General features: G+C 42.9%; 1 protein-coding gene across 3 annotated transcripts in view; it reads left to right on the forward strand.

Moving 5' to 3' along the window:
* The window catches only part of wdr35 (WD repeat domain 35), a 44,116-nt gene that overhangs the window by 11,429 nt on the left and 18,396 nt on the right, over window positions 1-14,291 (forward strand). For all 3 annotated transcript variants that reach the window (XM_080414913.1, XM_080414911.1, XM_080414912.1), the window contains 12 exons: window positions 1,179-1,248; window positions 1,533-1,586; window positions 1,684-1,793; window positions 2,430-2,649; window positions 3,940-4,020; window positions 4,868-5,004; window positions 8,012-8,215; window positions 8,774-8,920; window positions 10,129-10,261; window positions 11,072-11,182; window positions 12,065-12,229; window positions 12,706-12,846. In XM_080414913.1, the coding sequence (XP_080271039.1) occupies window positions 1,179-1,248; window positions 1,533-1,586; window positions 1,684-1,793; window positions 2,430-2,649; window positions 3,940-4,020; window positions 4,868-5,004; window positions 8,012-8,215; window positions 8,774-8,920; window positions 10,129-10,261; window positions 11,072-11,182; window positions 12,065-12,229; window positions 12,706-12,846 (1,573 nt within the window). The remainder of the gene's footprint in view (window positions 1-1,178; window positions 1,249-1,532; window positions 1,587-1,683; window positions 1,794-2,429; window positions 2,650-3,939; window positions 4,021-4,867; window positions 5,005-8,011; window positions 8,216-8,773; window positions 8,921-10,128; window positions 10,262-11,071; window positions 11,183-12,064; window positions 12,230-12,705; window positions 12,847-14,291) is intronic.

Consider the following 14,291-nt stretch of genomic DNA (forward strand, 5'->3'; position numbering starts at 1 on the left):
GTACTTAAAGTAAAAGTACAAAAATGTTTGAAAATAGCAGATCTACAAGCTCACAACGCAAGCTTGTAGATCGGCTATTTTCAAATAGCCTAGGTATAAAATAGGGCTAAAGTGGTTAATGTATGTTTCATGATATAATAATTTATATCTGCAAAGTAACTAGTAACTAAAGTTTTCAAATAATTGTTGTGGAGTAAAAGTACAATATTTGCCTCTGAGATGTAGTGGAGTAGAAGTAAAAGTATTGGAAATTAGAAATACTTAGGTAAAGTACAAATACCTCAAAATTGTACTTAAGTACAGTACTTAAGAAAATGTACTTAGTTACTTTCCACCACTGCCTTACGCACGTCACGGAAAAGTTACAGGAAGGCAAGATTAACCCACAAGGTGAGGTTTCATTGGGAGGACGGATGAAACGAAGTGTTTCCACTTGTCTGTGGTGTCTTGGCGTGCTGCGACAGGCCAGCGTGTTTGCACTGACAGGACCATGAAAATGTACCGCTCCCGTCCCAGACAGAGGCTGGGTTAAGACCCAACTGTCTTGCCAGCGTAACCTCAGTGGAAGGTCAAAACTCGGTGGTGGAAAAAGTACTCAGATATTTTACTTAAGTAAAAGCAGCAATACCACAATGTAGAAGTCCTCTGTTACAAGTAAAAGGCATGTGTTCAAAATGTTACTTGAGTAAAAGTACAAAAGTATTGCCATCAAAATATACTTAAAGTACCAAAAGTAAGAGTACTAAGATGTTTGAAAATTGCAGATCTACAAGCTCACAACGCGACGCGTTTTGAGCTTGTAGATAGGCTATTTTCAAATAGCCTAGGTATAAAATAGGGCTAAAGTGGTTAATGTATGTTTTATAATATCATAATTTATATCTGAAAAGTAACTAGTAACTAAAGTTTTCAAATAATTGTAGTGGAGTAAAAGTACAATATTTTCCTCCGAGATGTAGTGGAGTAGAAGTAAAAGTATAGACAATTGGAAATACTCCAGTAAAGTAAAAGTACCTCAAAATTGTACTTACCGGTAAGTACTCTACTTGATTAAATGTACTTTGTTACTTTACACCACTGAGTCAAACTCCCGACTCTCTCTCTCTCTCTGTGTCTCTCTCTCCCTATGCTCTCTATCATCATATCATCTACCTATCTCTCCACTTCTGCCTATCTAGGGTTTACCATATTGACAGCAGTCCATCAGGAGCCAATGAGGGTGCTCTGGATTTTGCTAAAGCTTTCACAGTGAGTGTCACGTTGAGAAACGCACAATGTCTGCCGTTATGAACGTCTTTTCCTGAGTCATTTCACAGTCAACATGTGAAATTACTTTACTTTGGTTTGTTTCAACAGTTCTTTTGTTTGTTTTTTGTTCTTTTAGTTTTTTGGAAATATTTGTACAGTATTTTGCAGATAATGCTGATGTATTTTGATTAGATATATCGATCTCATTTACAGAAACTGTAAGTGGCTGATATGTTTTTCCCATTCAATACATACATTGAAAATGCATACTGCCTCTGTTTCAGGCAACACGAGACCCCATCTGTTGTGTCACAGCAACGGATAAAACTCTGATTGTGGTAGGTAAAATATGACCTTTTTTCTCATGAAAGTTTTGTTTCTGAATTTAAATTGTCAATTGACACTGTGCGTGTGCGTGTGTGTGTGTGATTGAAGGGTCGTGAGTCTGGTACCCTCCACAGATACAGTCTCCCTAACGTAGCGCTCATCCAGAAATACGCTTTGAACAACAGGGCCTACCATCTCTCCTTGAACTGCAACTCTAGGTACGTGTCGTTTGAGCATATGTTATGAATGATGTCGTGATCAAGGATAATATGGACAACAAAGAATTTAATGCAAAAAAAGGCTTTTCGAACTGATGGCCTTAATTCCTTTTTTGTAATGCGTTTGTTTCTTGTCATAGCTGCTGATCAGTGGTGGAAAGTAACTAAGTACATGTACTTAAGTACTCTACTTAAGTACAATTTTGAGGTGTATGTTCTTTTTGAGGTGTATGTATTTCCAATTTCCAATACTTTCACTTCTACTCCACTACATCTCAGAGGCAAATATTGTACTTTTACTCCACTACAATTATTTGAAAACTTTGCAGATATGAATTATTAAATTATAAAACATACATGAATCACTTTAGCCCTATTTCACACCTAGGCTATTTTCAAACATTTTTGTACTTTTACTTTCAGTACTTTAAGTACATTTTGATGCCAATACATTTGTACTTTTACTCAAGTAAATTTTTAATTCCAGACTTTTACTTGTAACAGAGTACTTCTACATTGCAGTATTGATACTTTTACTTAAGTAAAACATTTGAGTACTTTTTCCACCACTGATGACATCATACTTTTACCATACATTGCACACGACGCTCTCATACGCCAACGTTCCTCTTTCAGCCGCCTGGCCGTAATCGACATCTCAGGCGTGCTGACCTTGTTGGACCTCGAGGCACGCTCTTCCTCGGGGGACAGCTCTGGGAGCCAGGCGTCTGCCGGGGACCCGTCCAAGTTTGAGCGGAAGGATGTCTGGGACATGAAGTGGGCCAACGACAACCCCGACCTGTTCGCTATGATGGAGAAGACCAGGATGTACGTCTTCAGGAATCTAGACCCAGAGGTGAGAGCTCAGCCGACTCGAACCACAGAGCTGTAAATCTTTTACGGCCACCATTTACTGAAGCCTTAGTTGCACGGCACGCCTGTGTCTCACACCGGAAGTAGCCGATCTACAAGCTCACAACGCATCGTACTGCGCCACGTTTTGAGCTTGTAGTTTGGCTATTTTAAATCAGGCTTTAAGGCATACATGGGCAACTGCCGGCCCGGGGGCCACATGCGGCCCCCACCTTCACTTAAAGGAGAATTTTGGACTAAAGTTTTCTTACCTTTTCTATGACGTTGGTTGCATAGTGTTCTGTCACTATGAACGTCAGATCTCACTTCTAGTCCAAAATTCTCCTTTAATGCGTCCCGCAGGTTAATATCGGAATACTGATGTATTATTGATTTCAGCTGTTACAATTGCAAACATGACCTGCTTTGATTACTTCAGTCTATGTTAGTAGCTTAATGACTAGTATTAAAATTCTATTGTCTTTTTTACGTCCAATGTATTAGTATTTAAGTTCATAAAGTTAGCATAAGTATAACTAAATGCATTTAAAATTAAATAAAAATGTTACTTTTCAGGATTCCAATTAAAAAGAAATCAGGATTCCAATTCAAAAATTGCAAAAATAGCAGATCTACAAGCTCAAAACGCGTCGCACTGTGACGCGTTTGGAGCTTGTAGATGGGCTATTTTTGCTACTTTTGCGTGACATAGATTGACGAAGTACGGCATTAATTTATGAAAACAAATTAAATACAGAGATAAGAGGTGTCTACCCTCTGACAGTATATGCAATGTGGCCCTCTGGAGTGAGTGTGGAAATATAGTGGCCCTCTCCATCATCAAAGTTGCCCACCGCTGCTTTAAGGTTTGAGTGATCTATTTGGAGTAAAATATATATAATACATACTAAATATATATATAAAATTGCCCACAAAAAGTTCGGAAACGTAACTTCGGTCGATCATTTCTCCCCTCCAACAATACCTATTGGGGGATTTTGGCAAATGTTTTGTAGGCGCTACCCACACGTTTAGCTTTGTTGCTCATTCCAGGATTGCATGATCCTTACAAGTTATACCTCGTTTTAAAGGTGACTAATCAACGATAAAAATGATATAAAAGACAATACCAATTGGTATTATTGAAGGTGAGAAATAATAGTTAAGTTTCCGAACTATTTGTGGGCAGTTTATAATAGCTCTCCTTATGTTAGCCGCCAAATGATTGTTTACTAGTACATTTCTTAAGGTAAATGTTGTAATGATCAATTATTTGTATGTCCCTTTAAATCAGGAACCGATCCAAACATCTGGCTACATTTGCAATTTTGAGGACCTGGAAATCAAATCTGTGCTCCTTGATGAAATCATGAAGGTACTGTAACAGTTTATTTCCCACCGTTTGTTTCCACTGCTGTCAGAGAGAAAATAATGTGAAGAACTGTTTTTAGATAAAAGCCTTTTCTCCCCCCTGCTTACAATGGACTGGTGCGTAGGAGAGGAACAGCCAGCATTGAGAAAAAGAGTGTGGTCCCGCACACTGTTTTCAAATCTATTAAGCACAATGTTTCGGTCAGCTGACCTTTATCTGGTACATGATACCAAAAGAAGGTAAATTGACCGAAACGTGTGGAGTTTGCATGTTTTCCCCGTGTCCCCTAGGGTAGGTACCCTCACAAAAACATGCAGTAATCCTGGTCTCTATACTGCCTCCCCCTGGTCAGCCGGGGCGCCTGATGGAGGGGAAAGGAACTGGTTGGAATAACGTGTTCTTTCCACGTGCTACGTCCAACCAGGGAACCTCCCCCCTGTCGGGTGATAAGAAGCGGCTTGCTAGCTCTCATGCATTGAAGGAGGCATGAGCTCGACTCTAGGCTCTCCCTAGGCCGGCAGAGGGAGTGTAGCGGCCAGGATTACCTAGGCAATTGGCACTGGGTGAAAAAATGGGTTACAAAATCGTGGGATGAGGAAAAAAAAAAGAATTGACCGAAATGTTGTACTTTAATACCTTTGTTTAGCAAGTGAAGACAGTGTGTACGACTACTCTTTTTCTAAAATAACTAATTGTAAAGTGGTATGAATAAATTGCCTGAAATGCTGAATTATAATTTGGTATTTAATTGGGTAGCGTGTACCCTGCCAGTTCCTGGATATGCCGTATTATTATTTATCGGTGAACTGAAGTGCTCAGCTCATAGCCTCAACAGAGCGTTGTCTTACAGGATCCAGAGAAGCCTAACAAGGACTTGCTCATCAACTTTGAGATCCGCTCGCTGAGGGACAGTAGAGCGCTGATCGAGAAAGTTGGTATTGAAGACGCTTCACAGTTCATTGAAGACAATCCTCACCCAAGACTCTGGTAAGTGCATGCAGTGTCATTTCTGCTTATGGTCTAAAACAGTGGTCCTCGGAGTTACTACAGGCCAAATGTTGGAGGAACTCTCCACAACATCGGCTATTTTTTGGTGAAGCGGTTTGGTGTAGAGGGAAAAAAGAGCAGACCAAGTACAGAGCCTAAGGTCAAGTTTACGAAGTATTGAGGGTTAAAAGTCTGAAAATACACATGAACATGAATCCAACATATTAAAAGAAAAGATAATGTCTAAACATAAACAAAGAATATTAATTTGATGATAGTGCTGTCAAACAAGTCGATGAGGTTATGTATGAAATCTATGAATGAGTTTAATCTGCAACACAATTTTATACAATAGGTAGTGTGGGGGTCCTTGCTTCATCTCTCTCTCAGCTAAGGGGTCCTTGGCCTGAAAAACAGGGGGAATGGGGGGAAACACCACTTGAGGTTTGGGATTGAAAAAAAGGGGGGGGGGGGTGAATTGTGTGATTGTTGAACTCAATCACAAACACAATGAAATACTTTTAAAGGCTTTTTTGCATGGCCATGGTTGAGGCAAATATAAAAATATACAGTATATAATTTGGGCTAACACCATATAGCATAAAAATGTTTTGAGTATTATTTATTTATTTATGTATTTATTTTATACATCTATGGGATGGGATACACTGAAGTGACAGCTTTAGATTTACAGTAAAGCTTTCGTTACAGTAATCTGATTGATGCAGCGTGAAGGTGCCCCTTGGCTGCCGCGTTGGTTCTCGCAGCATCCCTCGGAATGTGGTAACCTAAAAGAAAAAAGTCCCTCTCTGCCCACGGAGTCGGTACCGGTCTGTGAGAAACCCATGCCTGTCAGCCCACAGAGTTTGACACAGATGTATTGCTTACAAATAGTTCCTCGCCAAGGAACGCTGTGACGTTGGCTGGATTGCAGGAGTATTAGTCAGTTTCCATGAGGGTGAGAGGAGTACAGTTGCAAACAGTGGTCAAAAAAGTACTCAAATCTTTTACTTAAGTAAAAGTATCAATACTGCAATAGTCTAGTATACCCTCTAGTAGAAATAGTCTGTTACAAGTAAAAGTCCGGAATTCAAAATGTGCTTGAGTAAAAGAACAAAAGTATTGTTAACAAAATGTACTAAAAGTACCAAAAGTAGAAAGTACTCATCATGCAGAATGTCCCATTTCACAAGTTTTCAAATGTATACATTTGAAAACTTGTATAAAAAATCTTTTGAAAATAGCAGATGTACAAGCTCACAATGCGTCGCAGATCAGCTATTTTCAATTAGCCGAATAATATTTAGGGCTGAAGTGGTTAGGGTGTGTTTCGTAATAATAATCTAAATCTACAAAGTAACTAGTAACTAAAGTTTTTAAATAATTTTAGTGGTGTAAAAGTGCAATATTTGCCTCTGAGATGTAGAAGTATAAAGTATTGAAATTTGCAAATACTCCAGTAAAGTAAAAGTACCTCAAAATTGTACTTAAGTACAGTACTTGAGTAAATGTACTTAGTAACTTTACACCACTGAGTTGCAAACATATCTTTATGGGGGGCCCTAGTTTGATTTGAGCTAATAAGCAATCATTTGAGGATAAAAGGTTATTGGAAGACAACGTTTTCAATGCTTACAATATATATATATATCGTTCTCCACATGGGAACGGCGTGACTCCCAGACTTCCAGTCTGTGATGTCAGTCATATATGACATCAGTCATTTGTGTATGACCCAGCCGACCCCTATTGATTTCCTTTATCAAATTAAATATTTCCAAAAATGATACATTTTTGGTGTGGAAGTACAAGAAATTTGGCACTGATTGGTCCAGCAGGTTGCGCGATTAGCTCCGGACACACACGCACACGCACACAGACAGTTATAGATGGCTAGCCTCCTGCAGAGCCACAGAGTGACAGTGCTTATTACTGTATTGTTGAATATACTGGATCAAGGCATTCGGTAGTATGATATTTCTCAATAACACACCACTGTTACTGCCTCTGTTTATGTTGCTATGGAGGCAAAAGCTTGTAGCTAATAAAATCATTTTTACGGTGTGGCACCTAGGGTGCTGAGCCATCGTGAGTGAGTGTGTGTGTGTGTGTGTTTGTGTGTGCGCTAAGCGGCACAAACATGACGTGATGCTCTTCCAATCCGTGAATCCGACAGTTTGGGTTTGGCCAATCAGGGAGGCTGGTGCGTACAATCGCCCGAGCACACAGAGAATTTGTGTTTACTCATACCGCGGTCAGACAGATTATTTTTGGTTTTTCGGTTCTCGGAAAAAACGTTGGTCAGTCCGAATTGCACCGCGCACACCTCATATGAGACACACGCTCATTTTAGAAGTCAGTGGCGGCTGGATCGAGCTCAAACCTTGTCCAAATATGGAAATGACTGACGAGTGATGTCATGGTACTTATGTCATAATAGATGACTGACGTTATAGACTGGCCACTTTAACGTCCGAGATCCACATGAAAGTGGCCGTTATCAGACCCCATCTATCCCCAATTCAATATTTTGTCAAATTATTGTTCGGTAGTAGCTGTGTAATGAGCAGGATAAGGTACAGTGAGTCAATATTATTGGAAAATAACCCCCTTCTTGGTGAAACAGGACCTCCTATACGCGCTTTGGTCGTGTGTCATGCTTATTTTCCAATAATGGTTCACTTACAAGACCTCAACGTTCGTGAACATTTTTGCAAATCTTTTGAATAAATGTATTTGTTTTAAGTGAACATTTGTAATCAAATCTTTGCTTCTCGGGGGGGAGGTCCTATTTAGAGACGGGGGTACCGCTGCCAAATACATATAATGTTGGGGGTCCTTGACATGAAAAAGTTTGAGCACCACTGACATATATATATGTATATATATATATATATATAATTCTTTTCAGAAAACGGTTAGGATTTAGAAGACGTGTAGATTGAATGGGTCAGTAACCACGAGTCTCCTGTCCTCCTCCTGTCCGCATGTGTCCACCCTCTCTCAGGCGTCTGCTCGCCGAGGCGGCCCTCCAGAAGCTGGACCTGAAGACGGCCGAGCAGGCCTTCGTCCGCTGCAAAGACTACCAGGGCATCGAGTTCGTGAAGCGGCTGGGCAACCTGCAGAGCGAGGCTATGAAACAGGCCGAGGTGGCGGCGTACTTCAGTCGGTTCGAGGAGGCCGAGAGGATGTACCTGGACATGGATCGCAGGTTACACACACCCTTTTGTAGCATACTGTAGCGCGTCGGTTCTCAAAGTGGGGTCCGGGGACCCCCAGGGGTCCTTTGGGGGGGGTTCCCCAGCTGAATGTGTTAATATAGCATCACATTAATTTGAACCACTTCAACCTTTTATACTTTGGCTATTCAAAAATAGCAGATCTACAAGCTCATAGCGCTGCACCGAGTGCAGCGCTATGAGCTTGTAGATCAGGGCCGGCCCTAGGATTTTCGTGGCCCTAAGCAAGATTTTTTTGGGTGGCCCCCCCCAGACACCCCCATTATAAAATCATTATGTCATTTTTTATTGCATACTAAAATAATAACGCTAGTTGTTGGATAGGAGATACATGACATAATTACAATAATAATTACAACCTAGAGCCACAACCCCCTAGTGGTTGTGGCCCTAAGCGACCGCGTATATTGCTTATAGCAGCGGCCGGCCCTGTTGTAGATCTGCTATTTTTGAAAAATTGTGTGCAAATCTTTGAATATAGTATTTTTTTTCTCTCTCTCTCTCTCTCTCGCTCTCTCTCTCTCTCCCAGGGACCTGGCTATAAACCTCAGGATCAAGCTGGGTGACTGGTTCAGGGTTCTCCAGCTGCTGAAAACAGGCTCCGGGGATTGTGATGATTCCCTATTGGAACAGGCTTACAATGCAATTGGAGACTACTTTGCTGACAGACAGAAGTGGTACAATTTCTTTTTCCCCTCTCTCTTTGTACGTGTATTAGCCCTATTTCCAGTGAATGGACCTAATTGTTAAAAGGGCAAAATCTGACACAAGAGCATTCTGTGTCTCGAGGCCTCGCTTGTCAGGCGCTGGAAAAACGGCTTAACGTAACATTTAGTTTTTCTAGAATGTGTGATTAGCATATATATTATCCACCCCTTATGCATGTGATGCGAATTAATAACATGTACACAACTGCATGTCTCTCCTGTCGGGCAGAACCCAGCTAACTCCAAAATGTTCATTTTTCAGGAAATTTAAAAAAGTGGAGTTAGGAGGTTTTGTTCATCATTGATAAGAACAGCTGAATGGACCTCCAAGCTCACAATGAAGTTGGAGGTCAAAAGGGGGTGGAGCCTGGAGTCAGCAAAACCAGCTAACTCCACCCCCCTTGGGTGGAGTTAGCTGGTTTAACAGAAAGTTTGAGGATCCAGTGGAGTTAGCTGGTTTTGTCAGAAGCGCTTTTTAATTCTTTTCGTTGGTTCAATATTTGTTTTACCAACACACTAATCTCTCAAGAACAGATTCTGCACTGCGTGAGAATCTGTCGTGAAGGCTCGTCGTAACATGTACACACTGGGCTACAAGTGGGCGTGCCTTCAGATCAGGAAGCAGGCCGCGCTTTACCCAATCAAATGTAGTGGGCGGGATTCACATGTCCGTCGATCTTTCCCCCTCGAAACAAACCGAAACTAATTTAACAATAGCGTCCGCGGAGCAGACAAAACCACGGAAATATATTCACATTTTAACTTACTCTTTCATCATAGAAACAAGTGGGCTTATAACCAAAACGATCCATGTTCTCTGGGAGAAGTGGTGTTAGTGTTCCGTGTAGAAATATTGTTAGTGGGAATGAAAACATAGTCGCACCAACCGGAAGTGACGCGGCATAGGCATACACAAACACCGGTCTCCTTGTGCTCTGGCTCTACGTTTTCTTCCCCCCAGAGCCAACAGACATAGAACAAACAGCAGAGGGCGCTGTTTTTCATTTTCAGTTGGCGATGGGTTCCCAGATTGCCAACACACAGACGTAAAGGGTGTTCAATGGCACTGATTTATGGGGAAAAAAAATATTATAGCGCTACCATTCAAAATGTCACCCACTACTTTACAAAACTGTGATGTGACAAATAAAACTGATTCTGATTATTTTTTTTCCAAGGGTCAACGCCGTGCAGTACTACAATCAGGGGCGCAACCAGGAGAGGTTAGCAGAATGCTACTACATGCTGGAAGACTATGACGGACTTGAGAGACTCACCGGCTCTCTGCCGGAGAATCACAAACTGCTGCTGGTGAGGAGAGCTGTTCTGCTTTACACTAGAACTTAACCCATTCAATCTCCGGGAACGCATCTCTGTCATTTTAGATGTCTTTGGCTATTCAAAAATAGCAGATATACAAGAGCTATATATATATATGAGCTTGTAGATCTGCTATTTTAGAAAAGTCGTGAAAATGTGTGCAAATCTTTGAATATATAAAATTTTAAAGGAATAGTTCACCCAATTTTTTTTTTGTTTTCTATCAAAAGAAATGTTGACTCATTCCTGAGCAAATAATTTGATGACCGGGTGTGTTTCCGTTAGGAGACTCAAAGAGACTCCTTTGAGTCTCCTACCGGATACATTAGCATCTTTCCGCCGATAATCAAATTATTGGCTTAGGAATGCAACAAAAACAAAAACATCGCCATGAATTCAATGCTTCATGGGGTGTGTAGTTGATAGAAAATAAGTAATCTTTTGGGTGAACTGCTCCTTTAAAGGGAACATTTGTAAAAAAATATGTTATTCCAGGGACCTCCAGAAGTAAAGATTTTAGATACAAATGTTTGCTTTAAAAAATATATATTCAAAGATTTGCACTATTTAAAAAAAATTGCAGATCTACAAGCTCATAACGTGGCACTCGGTGCCGCGCTATGAGCTTGTAGATCTGCTATTTTTGAATAGCCAACGTATAAAATAATGGTTAAAGCTCAAATCTAAAATGACACAGATGTGTTCCCTGGATTGAATGGGTTGAGAAAGTTGATCTATCTGGCCTTTTTTGTTCTTCATTCACACATGCTGCTGCTACCGTTGGTCCGTGGGGGCTTGCAGGACATCGGACAGATGTTTACCACCGTGGGCATGTGCGAGCAGGCCGTCACCGCCTACCTAAAGTGCAACCAGCCCAAAGCCGCGGTCGACGTCTGTGTGCATCTGAACCAGGTGAGAGGCAGAAGGGGCAGCCGCTCGTGGCGCCACTGCCGTTCGGCGATAATCCGCTGAGGTTTGGCGACCTTTTGGGCTTTCTGCGGTAAACCCCATGTTTGACACCAGCGTACCACCTTGGTCACTCGCTGTCCTCCTACTTGCGGTGTCCTCGCCCCCGGAGTGACCTGTTGGCTCCAGAGTGTGAATAGGCCTGTCACAATTAATAGATATAATTGATCTAGCCAAAGAAATCCAAAATGACACAGATGCGTTCCCGGTCATAATGGGTTGAACCAGTATTAAAAACTGAGGTCACTGGCATCCTCCATTTCAGGGAGTTGTTCACACAGTTAATGCAGTGTTTCGTGACAGCAAGGTGAGTGGGATGCAGTATGAAGATGCCATTTTAATATCAACATATCAACACAATAAAATCACACACACACAAAATAAATCTAATTTTGTTTTGTAGTTGTGTGCGATTTGTATCCAGGTTTGAATATGTATTTCACTTCGAATTATTTACTTTTTTCCCTGAAAGCTCAAAGTCGGTCATATTGTTTATTGGCCTAGCTGATTTTTAAAGTTTTAAATTATACATGTTTGACATAGTATTGAATTTTATTTTATTAATAAGAATAATTCTTGAAAGCAAGTTTTCACTGAAAGCTCAAAGTCAGTCATACTGAAACTTGTAATCTTCCTGTTGATTTTTACTATTTCAAGTTGTGGATCCATCCAGATCCACAGATCCAGTCCTAATAAAAATGACAAAATCTACAGGAAGTTGACATTTTCATTTAAAAAACAAACAGTACTGGGTTGTGCTTCGTTTGCGTTTGTTTATGGACTAAAAGAGTGACTTTGAATGATTGTGTTGTTTTCATTCCCACACAGTGGAACAAAGCTGTGGAACTGGCCAAGAACCACAACATGAAAGAGATCAAGTCTCTTCTTGCCAAATACGCATCACATCTCCTTGAGAAGAATAAAACTCTAGATGCGGTGGAGCTCTATAGGAAAGCACATCATTTTCTCGATGCAGCCAAGCTCATGTTTAAGGTAGGCAAATATTTTCATTCAGATTCCCTTTTGTGAATCTGATTTAGTTTTTCATAACTTCATAAGATATTGTCTCCACTGAAACGTTTTTAATGTTAAGACCTTTGGATAATTAATAGCCACTTAACTTGCTGTGGCTTCGTTTTCCAAAGTAAGAGTTTTGAAACATCCACAGCAAAAAGCTAATATATCTTTCGGTCACCTCACCTCATTTAAACAACGCATTGTGAGCTTGTAGATCTGCTATTTTTATACATTTGAAAACTTGTGAAACGGGACATTCTGCACAATGAGTACTTTCTACTTTTGGTACTTTAAGTACATTTTGATACCAATACTTTTGTACCGCACCTCAGCCAGGTAGAGGCAGGTCTGGTGCGTTAGGCAGGTCTGGAGGAAGTGTCTTCCTCACGTTTGTGAACATGGATGGAGTGGGCATGGGCCTAATCTGTTGTGCTTATGGCTTCTGTTTTCAGATAGCCGACGACGAGGCCAGTAAAAGAACCAGGCCACTGAGGGTGAAGAAGCTTTACGTGTTGGCCGCTCTCCTGGTTGAAAACTACCACGACCAGGTCAAGATGTCACAGCAGAGCAAAGCCAAAGGCAAGAAATCAGAGGTAGGCCATGCCATAGAATATACGCCTATTCTATGGGTAGAAAGTCGCCGGTTCGCTCTCCGAAAGTGTCCCTTCGACGCGTAACCCCTAACTACTCCCCGGGCGCTGTATTAACTCATTAAAACCCGGAAAGCATCTGTGTCATTTTAGATTTTATACATTGGCTATTCAAAAATAGCAGATGTACAAGCTCACAGCTCACTGCGAGCCTCTACATCTGCTATTTTTGATTTAGAAGGCATTTGTAGAATCGGTCTCGGGTCTTAATGGGTTAATGGGGGTGCGTGGCGCTGTTCCGACGCCTCGCAGCTCCGACAGCCCGCGAGTCCGACAGCCGTCCCTGGGAGGCCTCGACCCGGCCCAGGGAGCCTCAAAGCTGGGTACTCGCTCCAGTCCGGGGGACCCACGCCTCCGGGGGACACCCGGCTCTCCAGGCGGTCCCGTGGACCCACTCTTAAGCACCCCTCGGCGGGCGTTAAGTGAAGTGGCAGGCCGCGGCCAAAGCACCGCGTGGACCTGGTGGTACAAACGGCGACGAGCGCCCATGGGACTATTATGGACTTAGCGCGTTGGACCCGGCTCACCGGCCGGTCCCGCGGACCTACTCTTAAGCACCCCTCGATGGGCGATAAGTCGGGGGGTCCCGCGGCCTATGGACCGCAGGCACCTGGTGGTACAAGCGCTGCCGCAAGAGTTTTCATGCCCATTAGCAGGGTCTTATTTCCTCGCTGAGGGCTGTCTTCTTCACTCTACGGCTTGAGCCGATGTCATTTCTCTTGGCTAAAGGTTTCGCTTAGGTAGAGGACAGTGGGAATCTCGTTCGATTAACTCGGGCGATCCCCGCGGCGTGCGGATTTCCTCGCCGAGCCCCGTGATGGGGCTCGAGGCGAGGCCGGCCACGGTAGCCCTCGAGCGGTCCGTGGCAAGACAATGAATGGGAATCTCGTTCGAATTAACCCGGGCGCAGCCACTGCCGAGATACGGGACAACCGGGGCGCAGGGCAGCACGACCAGCATAGATACGTAGCTGCTCGCAGGTTCATGTCAGGCTCCCCCACCGCCGACACCATCAAGGTAACTTGACTTGCGTGTCGGGGGCTCTGGTTTACTCGACTCCTGCGTGCCCCACACACTATGTGGTCTGCACCCATATAAAGTACTGTCCCGGCGTGGACACTTGGCAGTGCCTGCACGCCCAACTCACACAAGTCTGCTGCGCCCTTTAAGACAAGCATATGCTACTGGCAGGATCAACCAGGTAGGCCTCCTGTTCCGCCGCGGACGTCGCGCCCAGCTGAGGCGCGCGCCGTGGGGTTGCCGGTTCGCGGAGACCGCCCAGGCCTCCCGTGAGGAGGGCGGCGGTGTGGTGTCTCCCGGAGGCGCGCACTGCGTCGGTCACCACTTCTTCCGTTGCCCCTCAGCCGGACGAAAGCATGTTACAGGGG

The sequence above is a fragment of the Gymnoscopelus braueri genome, assembly GCF_963280865.1.
Source record: "Gymnoscopelus braueri genome assembly, chromosome: 19".
Lineage (NCBI taxonomy): Eukaryota > Metazoa > Chordata > Actinopteri > Myctophiformes > Myctophidae > Gymnoscopelus > Gymnoscopelus braueri.